The sequence below is a fragment of the Prionailurus viverrinus genome, chromosome B1, assembly GCF_022837055.1.
Source record: "Prionailurus viverrinus isolate Anna chromosome B1, UM_Priviv_1.0, whole genome shotgun sequence".
In the NCBI taxonomy this organism is placed as follows: domain Eukaryota; kingdom Metazoa; phylum Chordata; class Mammalia; order Carnivora; family Felidae; genus Prionailurus; species Prionailurus viverrinus.
This window is the reverse complement of record NC_062564.1, coordinates 186,348,638-186,368,839: the sequence shown is the minus strand read 5'-3', so window position 1 is coordinate 186,368,839 and position 20,202 is coordinate 186,348,638. Positions and strand designations below refer to the sequence as shown.

Genomic DNA, 20,202 nt, shown 5'->3' with positions numbered 1-20,202 from the left:
AAGCAGGCTCTGTGATCTCAGCGCAGAGCCCAATGCAGGGCTCAAACCCATGAAACGTGAGAACACGACATGAGCTGAAATCAAGAGTTGGACGCTTAACTGACTGAGCTACCCAGGCACCCTGGAAATGGTGGGATTTAAACCCAGGCCTGCCCCACCTCTCCCACAGGAGAGTCATAAGGGCTCTATAAGACAATGCATGTTTTTTTTTTTTTTTAAAGCACTCAATAAATTCTAAAGGCACCAATCTTATTAATAATCACAATAATCCAAAGAACTGCGTTCATCCTATTCAAAGAAAGAAAACCAATCTCCATTCCTAAGTTTGTCAGCAGACCTTGCCTTTGGGAAAAATATCATCTCCCTGCTGGGATGAAGTGTTCCAGAAGAGGTCAGAGTGCTCCAGATGAAGACTCAACTCAAGATGGAGCATTTGTGGGAGTATTCCCTGGCTTCCATCTCTTCCATACTAGAGTCAGGTGCAGATACTCCAAGGCAAGGAGGTGTTCCGTCCCTGTCTGCCCCCGAAAGGCAGTCATCTGCAGACTAGAGATCTTGAAATCAGACATGCAAATCCATCACTATTTTAATTATCCAAGGAAGCAGAGCTCTTACCACCATCTGCCAAGATGCCAGCCAATCGTGATCATCACGGCTCCCCCCAGCGGTTCTCTCTGCATGAGAATCACGGAGTCATCATTAAAGGGCCACTTGGGCCCCAATTTCCACCTACAGGATGAAGGTGTCCCCAGCGGAAGCTTGTGAGTGGGAGCTGTTTTTGCCTTCTCTCTATGCCTAGCTCATATTTTCCTGAGCACTGTTAATTTGCTCCTGAGCTTGTCATTATCAGTTTCTTACCACCACCTCCAGGCAGTACTGATTAGTGAGAAATGTTCCTCAACAAGAACTGTCAGTTCAGAACTCGGCCCCACGGCAACAAGTTAGGTGGAGATTCATTCTGGAACATGGGTGGATGTGCAGTTCTGCTGATTCAAATCGCAGGCTTATTCAGAGGGCAGACTAAACTATAAACACTAATTAAGGCGAGGGCTCTGTCCAGGTCTGTTTCCCTGGCTGGTAATGGTGCAACTGGGTCGATTATGCTAGCAAAGGGCTCCTATGGATGATCTCAATTTAGTATGGCTTTCAGGGAGGATGGCAAAGTCCTCATTGTCTCCACATCACCAACAAGCCAACAGCCAACACTGGGCATAATTTTATGGCTTCTCTTGACAGCCCATTTGTCCACCACAATCACGGTTCATCAGAAGAGCATTGAAATGACAGTAACATGGGTTGCTTCAGTTTGTTCCTCTGCAAGTACAGACACAAGACCTGGCGCTTCAAGGATTCCTTTGGAGGGGCGCCTGGGTGGCGCAGTCGGTTAAGCGTCCGACTTCAGCCAGGTCACGATCTCGCGGTCCGTGAGTTCGAGCCCCGCGTCAGGCTCTGGGCTGATGGCTCGGAGCCTGGAGCCTGTTTCCGATTCTGTGTCTCCCTCTCTCTCTGCCCCTCCCCCGTTCATGCTCTGTCTCTCTCTGTCCCAAAAATAAATAAACGTTGAAAAAAAAAATTAAAAAAAAAAAAAAAAAAGGATTCCTTTGGAGAAGACATCACTGATGCAGGTAGCATCAAGGCGTGGGCATTTCTCTTTCAGTAAGGAAAGTCACTGATAATCAAGGTCACTACAGACAGCAGCGTCAATAGGACTGACTAAATATGTGACCAGGCTAACCATTCCAAAAGGAGATGAAATTTTAGAGGCAGAGAGACCTAAAAGCTCATGGAAGGCAGTGGATATCCCAAGTACGTTTTGGGGGGGGGGGGGCAGACTTTCTTGGATTCCAGTCCCTGCCCTGCACCTGTAGCTGAATGACCTTGAGCAAGTTAATCCATCTCTTGCTGAGCCAAAGACCCCTTACTTGTAAAAGGGGGACCATGACAGTGTGTCCTTCGTAGGGTCTGCGACATAAAGGAGGCAATGGAACAAGGTATCTAGTCCAGTCACTGGTGTGAAGCTGGCATTTGCTAAGAGGTTATTATTTTTTTTATCTTTATAATCCTCCTCCTCCTCCTCCTCCTCATCAGTCATCATCATCATGTTCATGCTATATCATTAGGACTGTTGCTGTCCGTACTGTGTAGGAGGGTGCAAAGACCAAAGTAGTTAAAACAAGTCTTTGGGAAAGACCTATCAAGCCTGATGGGCCTAGACCCCACATATGGCCATGGAGGCATCAGACAAAACACTAAGGGCAGACCCTCCTCCACCACTGACCGTGTGCCAGGTACTGTTCTGGGCACTTCACACACATTAGTTCATTTGGTCCTCACGATGAGGCCCTAGGAGGTAGGAGTTACTATGATCCCCTACATCTCCTATAAAGTGCTGGCCAAGAAGAGGGAAGCAGAAGTGTTCCAGGAGACTTCTGGGAAGTTTCCTTAAAGGAAGGAGCATATTCTTCTTCATGTTTTCTTCCTCCTGCAAAATATTCATCCCGAAAATGGAAAGCTCCACTGTCGGAACGGTGGATAAAAGAAACAGAAGGTGCCTGGGTCCCTGAAAAACTGTAAGCTGCCATATCAGCCTTAAACGGTCTTCCTCTAAAGTCACTGTACTTGAGAGAGAAATACAGATAACTCTATCTTATCCAAACCACTGCTGTTTCTGGTATTACGTTAAAACTAATCCTAAATAATATGCCAACACACCCAAGCAACTGATACTGAGGAAATTTGGCACCTTTTAATGTAAGATATGTAACTGAGTTCATACGAGAGCCCTATGTCACCCCTGACAGGTGTCACTGGATACCCATGATACAAAACTGTGTAAGTACTATACTGAGGTTTTCATAGAGTTTAAATGAAAGAATACTTCCTTCTTGGCTTGATAATTCAAAATACACACCTCCTAAAAATGAGCACCACACTAGAATGTTTTTTCATTCGTTCACTCACTCATCCATTTGGTGAGGCTACGGTAGACCAGGGGAAACACAGACTTTGGAATAAAAAGAACCCGAGTTCAAATCCCAGCTCTTGTATTGCCGGCATATTCTCTTATGTTTACTTATCAACTCTTAGCCATATTGATCACAGCAAATGAAATGGTGGTAACTCTAGCTGCCTCTCAAGGCTGTTGTGAGGTACAAATGAAATGCATATATAAAGCGTTCAGGACTGGGCACATTAAATAGCACCCAATAAACATATCCTTTTTCCTTCAAATATGTGCCTGCACCAAACCTTAGATGAACCTTATATGTATGGCACACAGGGCTTAATAAATGGACACATTGGTAAGAATAACTTCACTGGGGCGCCTGGGTGGCTCAATCAGTGAAACATCTGACTCCTGATCTCAGCTTAGGTCGTGATCTTAAGATTGAGAGTTCAAGCCCCGCGCTGGGCTCCCTGCTGGGTGGGGAGCCTACTTAAAAGCAAAACAGAATGAAAAGAATAACTTTACTGCAGTTAATAATCGTAATGATACTGAGAGAGTAGTGGCAATCATAGCAGTGGTCGCAGAAACAGCGGTAGTAAAATAATCAAAAGCTAAACAGAGAGGGTGAAAATAAGGAAGGTCCCCAAATGTGTGCGGCTGATACCTACATGATCAAAACTTAACTGTTCAGCACGAGGTCGGAGACTGTTTCTGGAGAAGTGTGGAATTTTTCTCATGAATCCTCACCAATGTTTCCAGTAACCAAAGCAGTGATTTTCCTTGCTCACCAAGCAATCTTATAATCTTAAAAGAACGTCTCTCTAAAACCCAGGTGTTTAAATTGTCCAATGAATTCCTCTCCTTTTTCAAAAATGAATTTTTAAAAAGAAGTTGACGGACAGGATGAACGCACACCCTAGAATCTGCTCTCCTGTACGAACCTTTACACCGAGTGGTAAGATGCCAGATACCCTTGCCCCAGAGCACAGGGGTAGTTATTAGGTCGTTCGGCCTAACTCACGTGCATTCACAGAAACTAAGTAAGCAAGGGAAGATATAAGCCGGCGGTGCAAAAAACCACGGGAAAACCTTAAAGTCACTGTCCCTGCAGCCTATTCGAGAGTTTAACAGAACTCTGATGGCAGACATCTGGGTGTTCCGACAGTGGGAAACAATGCAGTTAAGAATTTCTAAGACATAGGCTCAAAGTCCAGCAAATGTATAGTTTGTCGACACGGTGTAATCCTGTGCTGCCACAGAGACTGATGTCGATGGGGATGAGTTAGTGACGTGGAAACTGTTCACGACTTATTGCTGAGCAAGAAAAAGAACACCTTATCAAACAGCATACAGTGACAGAATTCAAAAAAAATGCTTAATGGGTGCAGGAGGGGTGGGTGGGTAGAGTCGACTAGGAAAGGCATGCAGAGCCTTCTGGGGAGCTGAGAATGTTCTATATCTTGACCTGGGTGGTGCACATGCAAAAATGCATTGAGCATTCACCGTGTGCATTCACTGTATGTGCGTAGCATGTGATATAAACTCATTTTTAGAAATAAAGGCCTGGAAAAATATCTGAATGATTAAACACTAAAATATTAACAGTAGTCATCTCTGGGTACTGGAATTATAGTTATTTTCTTTTAAACATACGTATATTTTCTCGGGACAGTTGGCTGAGCGTCTGACTCCTGATTTTGGCTCAGGTCATGATCTCATGGTTCATGGGATCGAGTCCTGCATTTAGGCTCTGTGCTGACAGCACGGAGCCTACTTGGGATTCTCTCTCTCCCTTTCCCCTGCTCTCTCTCTCTCTCTCCCTGAAAATAAAAATAAATAAACTTTAAAAAATGAATAAACATACGTACATTTTCTAAATTTGGGGACCGCTTAAGTTTATTCAGATATTGAAAGTCAAATCCATCATGATCCAAAGTTTTACCATCTCTAGGTAATACCTTCAGTCACTCACCTCTCTTCGCCACCCTTTCTCCATTCACAGATTCAGGCTGACAAGGGTAGGGCCCCCACAGCTGCCCAAGGAAACTCTCTGTGATGGGGGCAGGTAGGATCCAGGGGACGTGGATCCGTGGCATTATTAGATTCTAGTACTTCTGCGGAGCCCCTGCTCAGACAGCACTGGGTCACCCGGAGCACCTGCCTGCAGCCTCCACAGCAGAGGTGGCATCCTGACCGTCCTCCAGTTATGGCCACATCTGCAGGTGTCCCTGACGCCACTTTTGCTCAACTTCCAGCCTCTACTGAAGTCTGGGCAGGGATTTGGAACCCGACCCCAGAAGTCTCTATCTCAGCTCAAGTTCTTGGGCTCAGATCTAGGTCAGCTGGCACGAGCATGCAGAGGATAGGAACCCAAGCCTTCCGGTGGGAGAAACATCTGACTTGAACTTAAAAGGCCTGCCTCCACATACTTGCTTCTTGCCAAGTGACCATCAATAAGGACTCCGAATTTCCATTTCTTCACACTACCCCCTGCTCATTCTAACTGACGAGGTGGTTATGAGGATAAGGGAATGGAGAAGAAGGTGACAGCATCCCATTGGCTTCTGCACCCTAACTTTTAGCAAGGTGCCTGAGGCTGGGTTAATCCTCTTAAGCATCAGTAGAAGAAAGACAGATGTAAGGTACTGTTTTTATGTATTATGTCCTGTGATGAGGTGACCGCAGAGGCCAAAGCAATCGCATAGCTTCTTTGCATGAGAGTCAAAGGTGGGTGCGAACAACCTTGGCACAAACCCTTCTAGTCCAGGGTGAAGGCAGAGGCTGGGTACGACACACGATAGCACAGGTCAGAGCCCGTTACAGAAAGTAGCTCTTTATAACCAAATGATTTCCCACCTGCAGCTTCTGCCTCTTGTCAAGCAATATATCTGATACGATAAAATTTCAGTTTGGAAGAAAAGAAAGAAAGAAGGGGAGGTTGGGATGGAGAGAGAGAGAGAGAGAGGAAATGACTTCTAGTGAATTCATAAATCCCTTGGAGCTTATTAAAAGGAGATTTGACTTACTACCTTTAACAGATCACAGTCTGTATTTGGAAAGTCAGAAGGTCTGTGAGATCAAATGGATACAAGGGGACTTTGGGGAGAGAAACACACGAGAATGTTGTTCTGACGAGCAAACAAATGGATGTCCTTGTTTTAATTCAGCAGGTTTTCAATGCAAGTATTAACTGAGAGCCGGATAGGCTTGTCACCTCTTTCAGATTTGTCTACAAGCAGGACTTTGTGCTGGGTATAATGGCAGATTCAAAAAACACCCACCCCTTCCCACTCTGAGTAACTCCAGGCTGGAGACAAGGCACGTACGTAAATAATTCCGACCTGGTCACGGAGGTGCACCTGGATGCTATACGATCGCAGGAGGCCAAAGACCTTCCAGTTGGAGGTTAAGGTGGTTATGACTGAGCCTCGAAGGAGGAGTGAGAAGAAGTAAGAGAACCAGGGTTCCTGCCAGAGGGCACAGCCTGAGCAAACCCCAGGTGGGTGGAAACGCTGGCTTCCTGCAAACACTCAGCGTGCTTCTGTTTACCGAGAACACAGGACATGTGAAACGGAGATGTGCAAAGTAAGGCCGGATCATTTGGTTTGGATGAAAGTAAGAAAGGCCTTAAACGACAATAAAGTCTGAGACAAAGTGAGAGCCAGCGGGAGCTATGGAGGCTTTTGACCAAGGAAGGGTCAGACCCCAGTTTTGCTTCCAGGCACTTGACCAGGCAGTGAGGGAGAGGGCGGAAGGGCAGAAACAGGTGCAGGAGGCAGGGAGGCATGTTCTCCAGGGAGGAGGTTACTGTTAGTTCTTTGTGAGCAAGTGCTGTGTCCTGAGAACTGATGTCAGCCTACTAAGGGGCTTATTCAGGACCCCACCAAACGTGGGAAGGAGTTAGCAATGGCTCCGAAGACCAGGGCACCATTTCCTAAAGCACAGGACCACCACCTCGGCTGCAGAGGGTCGGGGACTTGGAAACATACTTTCATATATATCACCTCACTCTAGCCTCATCTCAGGTGAGGGATACAAGACGGATATTGTTATCCTCGTTGCATAAAGTCCAGAGAAACTTGAGGTCTTGGGGAAGTCATGAGATTGGCCCAACACTAAGTAGCTACCTACCGACGGAGCTTGAAGACTTACGTGACCCAGCTGGTGAGGATACCGGTCATGGGCTGGTGCCACGTGGACACTCACTCCCAGCTTCTTTGGGGCCATGAGCAGTCTGGGGGAGAGGCTGGAAGTGGGGCACACCAGCAGCTGAGCAGGGCTGGCTTCAAAGACAGTATCAGAAATGGCAACGTGAACTCTTTCCTTCCTTCTTTCCTTCCCGTTATTCCCTTCCTTCCTCCCTTCTTTCCTTCCTTCCATGAGTACCTGCCAAGGACCATGTGCCTGGAATTGTACTAGATATTATTGCCCCCCCCCCCACCTCTCTGAGGGCTCCCATTTTCAGGAACCCCATTACCTTGCCTTATTATGCTGCCAACAATTCTCCACACCATCTCCCCAACTGAAACGTACCATCAACTTCCCAAGTAAAACATACCAGGCCCAGGGGAGGTAGGACGCTCATGTGATGTGACATTTGACCATGGCCTTTAAGTATGCAAAGGAGGTCACCTTGGACACAAGCAAAGACCTAGAGATGCCTCAGGGCCTGGAACGATCTGGTATCTGTTAGGAGTTCTGTGGAGAGTGGGGGAGTGGATAGGCAGAAGGGGCCTAGGGGAGTCATTGGAGGTGAGGGGGGAGCAGGGCCCCTGGAGGCCAACTGAGGGACTGGCCTTGACTCTGCAGGCCCCTGAGGGCCATCAGAGAGCTTGAGGCAAAGGAGTGGTAAAGCATTTCAGTGCTTATAAGGACAACTCCAGCTGGATGACAGGACACAGAAGAAAGGTCTTACAGGATGTAGCAGATAATTCTGAGGACAGTGAATGAGAATCTGAGCCGTGGTGGGACGGTGGAAATGGCGACACAGAGCCCTTATTAAAGACTTGTTCAAGAGCAGAAGATATGGGCCTTGATTAATAATTAGATTGGGTTCAGCTGTAGCGACATCATCACTCGAGATGGGATGGAAGAAGGGAAGACAGATAGGAAAGGCAGAAGCCAGAGGGAGGATGGATTCGGGTTAGGGCACATTGAGTGTAGGGTGCCTGGAGACATGTCCAGCGGCCATGTGCAGGGATGCAGAAGCCCAGCAGGTGGGGAAGGAAGAGTGGAGTGTCAGAGGCTGCACAGCCAGGACCACATAGGCTGAAACCTGAGGACAAACCACTGTGCATGGCAGAGAGGAGTCTGGTCTTGGATGGGCTTGGCAAGGGCACTGCAGGAGAAAAGAAGGGGCAGAAGGCAGACTCAGGTGGATCGAGAGTGGATGAGAGCAAGGGGACAAGGAAGAGGCTCAGGTGGGCTCCTGTGTCCTTCTCGACCCTCATCCCTATCACACTGACTCCTGGCAGATCAGCTACCTTCCCACCGCACCCAGGTAATTTCTCCCCTGCTCAGAGGGTATAATCATGTCATCAGTAACATTCTGTGTGTCGACCATTAATAAAGCTATAGGTGGGCAGGCACATTGATGAGTCACTTTTCCATGAGTGAAGACCTCAAAGTAGAGGTCCTGTATATGGGTCAGAACTGGGTTGGTTCTTGGGTATTATTCAGTATCCCCACTCAGTTCTGCTCCTCTTGAGTCATAGCATGAAATTCATTCCTATCTCCTACCCACCCAACATAGCTTGTCACAGTCCCTTCTCTTAGGAGCTCACTAACTTGTGTAGGAGTTGAGATCCACACACAGAGAAGGTCCCTATATTTCTCTGGGAGCATTTAAGTGCTATATGAGTGGCTTGGAGTCTAAGCTATGTAACGCAACAGGCTGAAGAGTTCACTTCAAGCTTGGGTGGTCATGGACGATTTTATGAGGGATATGGGCTTCTATTCCACTTTGGAGGACTAGTAAAGGCTGTGGTCTGGGAGGAAGTAGAAGGCCCACCCAGATGAGATCAGGATGTGGGAATGAGGTAGGAACCAGAATGCAGGATGGATCAGTTTGTCTGGAACACTCAGTTTCTGAGGGGACCAATGAGACATAAAGTTGGAAAGCTCAAGGCCAGTTTGAGGGGAGCCTTTGAATACCAGATAATGGGGAGCCAAGAAGGTTTCTGAGTAAGAAGACTTAGTGAAAAGTGCTTTTCTTCTTAAGGTGGCATAATAGATTAGTTGTACAGAGGACAGACTGTCTTGAAGGAGATCTGATATCCTGGACATAAATGAGATGTCACAATAAAACAGCACAAGGTGATAGAGTAGATTATTGAACAAACTTATACAGAAAATGAAAATGGGAAGACTTCAAAACAAAAACCAACCAAGGTTTACGTTCCTTGGGAACCAGTTATCCCCTCCCACGGGCACCATGTCACCTGATGGGCCACAGAGAGATGCAGACTCTCCACTAAGCAAAGATCTCCACCATGAGGTACCCAAAGCCCCAGTGTGGTTCTATTAGTGGAAAACCAGGCGGTGAGTAAGAAATGTCATTCACTCTGGTCATTTTCATTCAGGGACTAGCCAAAGTCCTCTTCTAATCTTCAGCCAATGTATTTTATTCAATGTGAAAGTCACTAAATTAATTTTTTAACATAATAAGAGTAGAAATTGTCAATTTTAGAAGCGCATATGCGAATTTCCCTGCACAGGAGAGAACATGAATCCTATTAGTTAAAAATAGCAGTTGTGCTCACTTTCCCCCACATGCTAATTTTAATAAACTTACTCTGAAATTAGCCTGCCACTATGCAGATAGCTGCTCATCCAAAATGCTCCCAGTAAGCACTAAGCTTGCCTTGCAAGAGTTCAAGTACTCCCAGGAAACTCTGAACAATGCAGAGTTCTAAATGGAACTCATCTCTTCTCACCAACTTGGCCACTCCCAATCCTCTATCATGCCCAGCCCGGCCTCTCTCTAGCCACCCATCACGGGTCATCTTGGACCCATTCCATTTCATCTTCCCAATCCAGTTGGCTATGAAATCCTGTCGGGGTCATTAAAAACAAAATCTGTCTCTTAGCCATCCCTTCTCCTCTATTCCCACGGACGCTGTTATCTCCTTACCACTTCATTTATTCAAACATCCAGATTCATATATCCTACAATTACTTAATTCCTATAAAGGGCAAAGCACAGTGCAAAGAGAGCGAAGGCCACAAATTAACAACACATGGTCCCTGCTCTCAAGGAGTTCAAGATCATTTGGGTTCAGCGGAGAGATAGACACGTTATAGGTTAGTTAGAAAACCATGTAAGTGGCATGGCTTCGGTGCCAAAGGAGTAATCGGAAATGCTGATGATGACAGAAAACACTAGATTGCTAGTCCCTCATCTTGTCTTTCCCCGATTCCTGGCAAAGTTACCAAATTTGTCTGCACATCCCCGCTGCCTGGCATAGTGCCTCGCAGACTCTGTTAGAGGCTCAGTGATCACTGAGTTCGGTGGAAACAGATCTATCCCAGATAGTTTCATCGACTTGTACCCCAGCAAAAAAGTGTCCAGCACCTCTCCATTACCAGCTATGTTAGAGCACGCCCTCTGTCTTGCTTTTGAGGTCATTCACCATCTGGGCCACCCTGGCTCTTCCAACCTTCATGTCGGCTATACCTCAACCCACTAGTTCCAGCCTTTCCTCAAAGGTCAGAAGCATTTCCTCAAAGGTCAGCTGCCAGCCCAGTGTTCATGCCTGCTTCTATCATGATCACCCATGGCCTCTTCAACCAAAGGGGAGGGACCCAGTTCAAGTTCCACTGCCTCTAGGAAGCTTTTTCCCACCTCTCAAGCCTGACCAAGTGTCTATATATGTGCCTGCTATTCTGTACTGTTTTTTTTTTTAATTTAATACTATTATTAATACGAATAATACTTTGAAATATTAACTGATGTCCTATCTACCCACCTTGCCTCCATTTCCTATAATTCCTACCCTGTTTCTCCCTGCACATCCCTCTGCCTTTTTAAGAAACCAGACATTCTGCCTTTGTGTTCCAAGGAAGGGAGCACCCAGCAAAACACAGGTAGCAAAGTGATTGGCTCTTCAGTGTTGGAAGTCTGGTCCTTAAGACATCAGGGCATGGAACAGCCTCCCCAGGAGCTCCCTCCCCCATGGCTTCCCAAAAGACTAGAAAGATCTCCAAAGTTGAGGAAAGGGCAGAATCAGAGGGCAAAGAAAGAGAGTTTGGCTATCAGTGAGTCTCTAAGAATGAGCACGGAGCCTCTGCCTAATCCGCCTGGGTGAGGGCAGTGGAGGGGGAACCCCGGGACCAGGGTGGGGAGCACGGCTAGTCGTGCTGGAAACCTGATGAAGTGGGATGTGAAGAGGTAAGGAATAAAGCTCTCCAGAGCAATGTCTATCTCAAATATCCATCTCTCCCCTTTAAAAAAATTAGATTTCGGGGTACCCAGGTGGTTCAGTCAGTTACACGTCCAACTTCAGCTTGGGTCATGATCTTGCGGTTCATGAGTTCAAGCCCTGCGTCTGACTCTGTGCTGACAGCTCAGAGCCCGGAGCCTGCTTCGGAGTCTGTGTCTCCCTCTCTCTCTCTCTGTCTCTCTCTCTCAAAAATAAATATTAAAAAAGATCTTGAAAAAATTCGATTTCTTGAGGCACAACTCACACAGAGAAAGGTTCATCTTTTTTGGGTGTACCGCTCTATGAATTTCACTACACTTGTACAATCACATAGCCGTCACCACGGCTGAGGCACAGAATACGTCCATCACTCCACAAAGTTCCCTTGTGCCCTCCTGCCGTCAATCTGCTCACCCTGTTCCCAAGCTCTGGCAACCACTGATCTGTTTCCTGTCCTTGTAGCTGCGCCTCCCCAGAAATTTCGTATTAATGGAATCTTACAGTAGGTACGCTTGGCTCGAGCCTCTGGTTTCCATCACTTGCCAATTTTTTTTTCTTTTTTTAGTATAGTTGGCACACAATGTTACGCTAGCTTCAGGTGTACCAAATGTTTTGGAGGCTCATTCATGTTTCTGCACGGATCAGTAACCTGTCCCCTCGTTAACACTGAGCAGGATTTCATTACATGGACGCACGACAGTTATCCGCTCGTCAGTTCACGGACACTGGGGCTGTTTCCATTCTCAGTGATTATAAAAAAAAAAAAAGGGCTATAAACATTCACATACAGGCTTTGGTGTTGACGTGCATCCTCACTTCTCTTGGGTAAACACCCAGGGGCAGGGCGGCTGGGCTGTTCGGTTAAGCGTATGTTTGACTGTATGAGAAATTGCACAACTGTTTTCAAAAGTGGCCGTAACCACTTTCTATTCCTCCGGCAACGCATGGGGCTTCCAGTGCTCTGCATCCTTGGCGGCATTCGGTTTATCCATTTTTTATCTGTTTGTTTTTCCCTCCTGACAGGTTGTGTTGTGGAACCTTATTGCGATCTCAATGTACATTTCTCTAATGACTGACACTGTTTAGTATATATTCATGTGCTTATTTTCCATCCAAATCTCTTTTTTAAAATTTTTAAGTTTATTTTATTTATTTTGAAAGAGACAGAGATAGTGTGAGTCGGGGGGGGTGGGCAGAGAGAAAGGGAGAGGGAGAGAATCCCAAGCAGGCTCTGAGCCCGATGTGGGGCTCGAACTCATGAAACCATGAGATCATGATCTGAGCTGAAACCAACAGTTGGATGCTTAACCGACTGAGCCACCCAGGTGCCCCACCATCCAAGTCTCTTCAGTGTAGAATCTATTTAACTGTTTTGCCATTTTCTTTTTTTTTTAAAGTTTATTTGTTTACTTTGAGAGAGAGAATCCCACACTGCCAGCGTGGAGCTCAAACTAATGAACCATGAACTTGACTTGAGCCAAAATCTAGAGTCTGATGCTTAACTGACTGAGCCACCCAGGCACCCCTCTTTTGCCATTTTAAAAATTAGGCTGCTTGTTTTCTTATTATTGAGTTGTGAGAGTCCTTTATATATTCTAGATATGAGACTTCTGTTCTGCACAAATTTTCTCCCAGTCTGTGGCTTATCTTTTCATTTTCCTAAAGGAGTTTTTCAAAGAGCAGAAGTTTTAAGTTTTGGTAAAATACAATTTATTCTTTTTTCCTTTTGTGGTTATGTTTTTCATGTCCTATGTAACCTTCTTACTCTTGAACCTCCCAAACTGTGAAAAACCATCTCAGTGGTGATAAGAGAACCTTCCCAAGTACAAGCTGGGCACAGATAAGGTTCCATTCCCTAGGCTCCCTAGCCTCCATGGCTAGGTGTGGCCATGTGACTATGCTCAGACTAATGGGATGTGAGAAGAAGTCATCCCTAATTTTAAAAAGCCCCTCACCCTGGACTCCCCCTGCCCTTTTTTTCCCCCCATTCTCATGGGTTGGGACAAAAACATGGCAACAACCAGCTTCATACATACAGTTGGGGACCACCCCCTCAGACACACTGGAGTAAGAAGGTGTAAAAAAAACCTGAGTTCTTAGATGACTCACGGAGCAGGGCCTCCCAGACTGGACCACCACACACTGTAACATGAAAGAGACCAACATATCCACCTTATTTAAAACAACATATTTTGAGGGTAGGTATCTTTGTTAAAGCAGCTTAAACTTAACCCAAAAAATTCACCCTTCTTTCTGGGGAAGTAGACAATAACCTCAAGGGTCTTGGACCCACCCGGTGTCATGTGGTGTATGTATGCAGACAACTGCACAATAGTTTCCAAAAGTTTCCGTCAGCTCAGGAGTGATTTGGGGGCAGCGGAATATGAATCCCTTGCCTTTCCCCTGGGCAAGAGAGCAGGGTCCCCCTTGCTCAGCAAGGTCCTCTGAGCAAGGCTCAGAGCCGCGAAGGAACAAATGATCAACTTGTTCTTCGTTCACCCAAAGTAGCGCGGGTGGGGTACAAGCCATTGCTGAGAGGGGGACAAGGAGAGACACAACCGTGACCTATGACTAGATACTCGATGAAACATGAGGAGATTGTAACTATATGAAAGTAGCCCAGACGGGATGCGTAACCCCTACCCCGTCACCCCTGCCAGCGGCTGAGAACCACTTAAGCCCCCTACAACTTAAATACAGGCTGGGGGAAAGGGAGACACAGGACTCCGACCCAAAGTACATTTCCATCCCTGGGAATGTGTAATCAGAATTCACATGCTGTAGCAAAATATAGACGTTTTCATTTCATGAATGCCCAAGTTTCTGTCCTGAGGTTCATGCTCATTGTACTAACGTTCACTAAGCACCACCTGCCAGGCAGAGGGCCAAGGACTAACAAGCCCCTCACACACCTACGGGGTATGTACTCATTACCCATCTGCAGATTAGGAAAACGAGGCTCAGAGAAGCTGCACAGTGCAGGGACTTTTCCAGTCCATTCTGCTTCGGGCAAATAGCCCCTGCTGCCTGCCCGCTCTCAGGCCACGTGGCCTTCCTGGGCAGGGCCCGCTCTCAGGCCACGTGGCCTTCCTGGGCAGGGCCCACAACCAGATTAACACACTCCTGAGCCACTGTCTTCCAGGCCAGGTGAGTGATCTAAGTGGGTTCAAATGGAGGGACGCCTGCGGTTTTATGGGACATACTACATAAGAGTTGCTGTCTTCCTCTCGGAACTTGAAAAGGACGGGAGGCTGAGACTCAAGACAAACAGCAAGGAGACTCACGGATAGAGAGAAAGTGCCCATTTAAGTGTGGGATCCAGCTGGGGCCCAAACCACTCCTCTCTTGGAATTACTAGACAGGTCAGCTATATTGGTTTGTTGCAGCTGCTGTCACAAACTGCCATAAACTGGGCAGCTTGAAACAACAGAAATTAATTCTCTTCTACTCCTGGGGGTTCAAAGTCCAAAATTAACGTGTCAGCAGGGCCATGCTCCCTAATAAGGCTCCAGGGGAGGACTGTTCCTTGCCTCTTCCTAGCTTCTGGTAGTTTCCAGTAATCTCTGGAACTCCTTAGCTGCATAACTCCTGGTCTCTGCCTCTGTCATCACATGGCCTTCTTTCCTCTGTGACTTCACCCAGTGTCTTCTCCCTGTGCATCCCTACATCCAAATTTTCCTCTCCTTGTAAGGACACTAGTCATTGGATTAAGAACCCACTCTAATGACTTTGCCTTAACTTGATTACATCTTCAAAGATCCTATTTCCAAACAAGGTTGCGTTCACAGCTTTGGGAGGTTAGGATTTGAACATATGTTTTTGGGAAGCACAATTCAACCCACATCAGCCGATAAATTCCCTGAGCTGAACCGCTTTGGGTTAGGTTTTTGATCATTTGCACCCAGAGAGAAGTAGAGCCAAGATTCACCCGCAGAGCTCAGTCAACAACGCAGACCCAAAGGCACACCATTAACCATAGGGCCTATTCAGTCTCTGTCTTTCCAATGTCAGTGGCTCTATTCTGGGTAGAGGTGCAGGGTTACACAACACACTCAAAGAATATGACGCTGACTGCTATCTAATTAATTAACCAAAAGTCAAACGGTGAAAATAGTGAAACTGAACTAGGCATGGGTTATCATAAGGCAGCGGGCCAAGAGGTGGCCAGCATTTTTATTTTAGAAATAAAAAATTACTGACTGTCTGCATGGCTGCATTTCAAGATCTCTCCCTGAGAGAGAGCGAGATCTTTTGGAAGATCACTTCAGGTGGTGCTAGGAAGAACATTTCCCCCTCCCCAGACATTCAATTTCTAAAAGAGAACATCAGCCAGGCTTCTTTCACATGCATGGCCGTGTTTACTTTGGGGCCTACGAGTGGGCTGCAACTTCAGCTAGTTATACTAAAAATATGAAAATAAAACTGATCTCTGTAGGATCATTTTAAGTGAAGACGGCTTGGTAGAGGCGAGCCGCGGAAGCAGACCGATGGAAAGGCAGCACAGGGCTCTGGGCAGGAAGGGCAATGGAGTGCGTGTCCAGGGCGGGAGGCAGAAACCAGGTCCTCTGCAGAAATCGACGTGAGCCGCCAAAAGGCCCACTCAGCTCAGGTCAGATGTCTGGTGACTGTCTTCCCCAGTTCTTCTGGCTGGATTCCAAAATCACTTTGAAACACCACCAGCCACTGACCACTCTCTCCCTTGGATCCTATTGGCTACGTAGCAGGCATCTCCACGCCAGGCCCAGTCCGTACCCGACCAGCTAAACTTGAGTGGGGCAGGGGAATCCCCTGGGTAGCTCAGTGTCTGAGAAGAGCAGATGTTAGGCTATACCCCTGGGCATTTTCATGCCATCGGTGTATCAGTTTCTTGTGGCTGCCATAACCAGTTACCGCAAACTGGGTGGCTTAAAACACAGAAATGTGTTCTCTCACAGCTGTGGAGACCAGATGTCCACAGTCAAGAGGTGTCAGAAGAATTGATTCCTTCTGGAGGCTCTAAGGGAGAATCTGTTCCATGCCTCTTCCAGCTTCTGGTGGCAGCTGGCAAACCTTGACATTCCAGGACTTTTGATGTGCAACTCTGATCTCGATCTCCATCTTCATACGGCCTCCCTCTCTGTGCCTTCCCATTGTCTTCTCCCTTGTATCTCTGTGTCTGAAATCTATCTTTACTTTCTTTTGTAAGGACACCAGTCATTAGATTCAGGGCTCACCCTAAATCCAGGATGATTTCATCTCACAGTCTTTAACGTAATTACATCTGCAAAGACCCGATCTCAAAATAAGGTCCCATTCACAGCTACTGGGGGGTTAAGACTTAGATGGATCCACGGTGAAGAGGGGGAAATGCACAACGGATCCGGGGAGAGACCTTAAAACTTGCACTTTTCCCCAAAACGCAGAGTGACTCTGCGTTCTTTGTTCCCCAAATGACTGGGGTGCAGGTGATCTGTAGATCGTACTCTGAGGGACACTGATTTAGTCACTGGGGACTCAAAGGTGAATAAAACATGGTCCTCTCTCTTGGAGAACCTGCTGTCTAGCTGAAGATACACAGAGATGAACCAATGATTAATATACAAAGTATGGCCTAATGATTCCAAGCTCTGGAGTCAGATCAGGGTTCAAATTCTGCCTGCTCCAGCTGTAAGGCTCTGGCAAGCTCCTTAACCTACCTGAGCCACAGTGTCCTTACTTGCAAAATGAGAAATAATTCCTACTTTATAACGTTATGAGAATGAGGCTATGTAAAAAATTTAACACTGATGAAGGACTCAAGAAACAGCCATGAGGTATTAGGAGAGGGGCAAGCATAGCTCCTTGCTGTGTGCCTTCCACGCCCTAGAGCCTTTACTGAGTGTTTGTGGAAGGCACGAATGCACTACCCTGAAGAAATCCAGCTGGGATAGGCAAGGCAACTCCTAAAAGGCACATGTCAGGATCTTGATTTATTCTATAAGCATTTTTTGAGCACCCGCTGTGTATGGAGCTCGGTGTGTAGGCCCCTGGATCAAAGCCAAGTAAAACACACATCCCGGTGGGGAGACCACCAGGCCGCAGTAGCGTGGTCAGCGCAAGGCAGAAGGAAGGCCACCTCGGGGAGGCATATTCGGATGCAATGAAGCACTTCCTTCCTCTGGTTTTCCACCCTTTAGCATTCTCTTCATGTTTATCGCGTAACTCTCCCGAACTGTAGCATAGGTTCCAGAAATTCTTTGAGAGCAGAAGGGGTTGTCTGCCTTCTTTGCCGCTGAATCCCAAGCACCTAGCGAGGTACCTGGCTGCTAATAGACCTTCGATACATATTTGTTGGAGTAGAGAACATTTTGCTGCCATTTCAGAGCCTAACCCTGGACTCTTATGAAGACGCACCCCCAGCCTCCTTGACTACTGGGTATGATTCTTGATTCTTGAAAGTTCCCTGGAGGATCTGTCCCTTGACATACAGCCAGAGAGTCAGAGGAGACGGGAGGGCGCAGGCCGCAAAACAATGCGTCCAAACGCTGTCTAGTTAGGAGTTTTCAGCTACTAGACCAAGAGTAAACAAACTAAACCAGGAAGAACTTAAGACATCTTATCCCTCTTCAGAAATACAACGCTTTGCACACACCAGACGTTAAGTACTGTTATCCGCCTGACCTGGAGGCCCTGGAAATGATTACAGGAGAAAGTATAAGGGTTTCCCTTCTAACATCCCACAGGGGAAGGAAGAGAGCAAATCACTACACCCTGCATTATGTGCACAGGAGTAAAGTCAAAGAGGCCCCAAGTTGGCTTTGGGCAAAGGGATGGTTCTCGGGGACGGAGAGAATGGAAAACTGGGGGGGGGGGGGGGGGGGGGGGTGCTCAGCAAGGCTAGGTAGCACCGGGAACTGCCATCACATATGGCGGTAAGTCAGGACGAATGACCTACCTGTGACAGGGAGACATCAGCCCTCATTGTCACCTGCAGAAGCCGGACAGCCCCTCCCAGGCCAAAAATCTCAGGCTGGGTTGAAGAGGCAATAACTCAGGAGACTAAAAGCCAACCCCGGGGTGGTTGTGACAAATGGGGTTTGGGGGGAAGAGGGCTGCTGTTTTCTGCTTGCACGAATCGAGTGCCTTCCGCACCTGTCGTTCGCTCCTTTGATAAATGGCTCTCCACCTTACCCAGAGTAGGCCCGCAAGACACACGTGTTGACAGAAGTAAGTGACTGAATGAAGGCTACGGAGGACCCCGAACTCCCCCCACCCAAACCTCCACCGCAGGTAATTCCACCTGGCCCGGGGGGGGGGGGAACCCCAGGTCCCGGATCTCCCCCCCCCCCCCCCCCCCCCCCCCGCCCCACTCCCCGGCACCACCTTTCCGCTTCAGCGCGGGCCGTCCAATCGCTGGGCTCCACAACGGTGGTGACCGGGAAGGCAGGTGGGGCTTGGCTCCTCTCCTGCCGGGTCCCCCGCGCTCCGCTCTCCAATCCAGGGCCGAGCCCCGCGGGAGGGGGAAGGCCCCTCCCCTGAAGCCGGCACCAGATGGCGTGGAAGCGGCGCCCGGCCGGCCCGGGAGGCGCGCGAGGAGCGGCGCACCTGGCGGGGGCGGGGAGCAGCGCGTCCCCCGCCCCCCCGCGCGTCCCCGCCGCGCTCGGCCATCCAGGGGGGCGCGGGCCGGGGGAAGGGGACGTGCTGCGGGCGCGGGGCGGGGACGCGCGGCCCGGCCCTTCCCGCCTGGCCGGCGCCTCGGCCTCACCTCGCTCACCAGCCCCTGCCAGTCGCTCTCGGTCCGGTCGCCGTTCATGGCCTCCTCCTGCGGGCGCGGGCCGGCCTCGTGGACGCCGCCCGCCTCCGCCTCCGCCTCCGCCTCCTCCCGCCGCGCCGCCGCCGCCGCCGCCACCCGCGCCCCGCGCCCCGCGCGGCCCCGAGAGGGCCGGGCGCCTCCGAGCCGCCGCGCCGCCGCCTGCGGCCGCCCGCGCTGTTGACTCAACGTCCGCCTCCGCGGGAGGAAGGGGAGGAGGAGCCGCGGCCTCCCGGCCCGCAGCCAGGGCCCCGCCGGCCCCGGCCCGCCCCGCGCCGCCGGGCCTCCTGACCCCCCCACCCCCCACCTCCGCGCCGGGACTCCTGACCCCTGCCCCGGCTCCCGACCACTGACCTCCACGCCGGGACCCCTGACCCCTGCGCCGGCCCCGGCCCCCGACCCTCGACCCTCGACCCTCGTGCGGGGCCTCGAAGGGAAGGGACAGACGGCAGCGGGTGGTCTCAACCTGCAGGTGACTCCTGTGTCCTGGATGCCTGCTCTCCCTGGGCCGGAGGCGGGCTCAACAGACACCTGCGTGTCCCCTGCAAGAACCAACCCCCCCCCCCCCAACTGTTTAACCAGCCCCTGACCCACTTCCAGAAAGTAAGCATCACCGGGACAGGGTGGTGGCCTTGTTCTCTAATGAATGTTAGGTGTAGGGCCTGGCACATAGTAGGTGCTCTACAAATATGTGTTGGTCACATGAATGAGCGAACCTCCTGTTATTATATATTTAACATTGTTTTTAAAGCTTCCAATGTTTACTTATATTTATTTCTCAAATTATCAGCTGTCATAAATAGGAAGCAAACGAAAATATTGGAAATAAAACAATATTGAATTCTAAATAGGACTAAAAGCTCTGAGCACGATGCTGCACATGTGTCAGGAGAGGTGTTTAAGACCTACTGGCATCATGGGGCGCCTGGGTGGCTCTGTCACTTAAGCCTCAGACTCAGTTTTTGGCTCAGGTCATGATCTCTCACAGTTAGTGGGTTCGAGCCCCACGAGGGGCTCTGCGCTGACAGTGCAGAGCCTGCTTGGGATTCTCTCTTTCTCCCTTTCTG

The 20,202-nt window shown here is 48.8% G+C and overlaps 1 protein-coding gene across 7 annotated transcripts in view; it reads right to left on the bottom strand.

Moving 5' to 3' along the window:
* Positions 1-19,718, bottom strand: part of CCDC149 (coiled-coil domain containing 149) — a 96,766-nt gene extending 77,048 nt beyond the window's left edge. For 3 of the 7 annotated variants that reach the window (XM_047855849.1, XM_047855854.1, XM_047855855.1), the window contains exon 1: positions 19,091-19,214. In XM_047855849.1, coding sequence (XP_047711805.1) covers positions 19,091-19,138 — 48 coding nt within the window. In that variant the 5' untranslated portion in view covers positions 19,139-19,214. Of the gene's footprint in view, positions 1-615; positions 840-18,708; positions 18,826-19,090; positions 19,215-19,489 lie in introns of those variants that run through there. The other 4 variants (XM_047855853.1, XM_047855851.1, XM_047855852.1 and 1 more) reach the window with 4 other exon arrangements.
* Between the last annotated feature and the right edge of the window lie 484 nt (positions 19,719-20,202).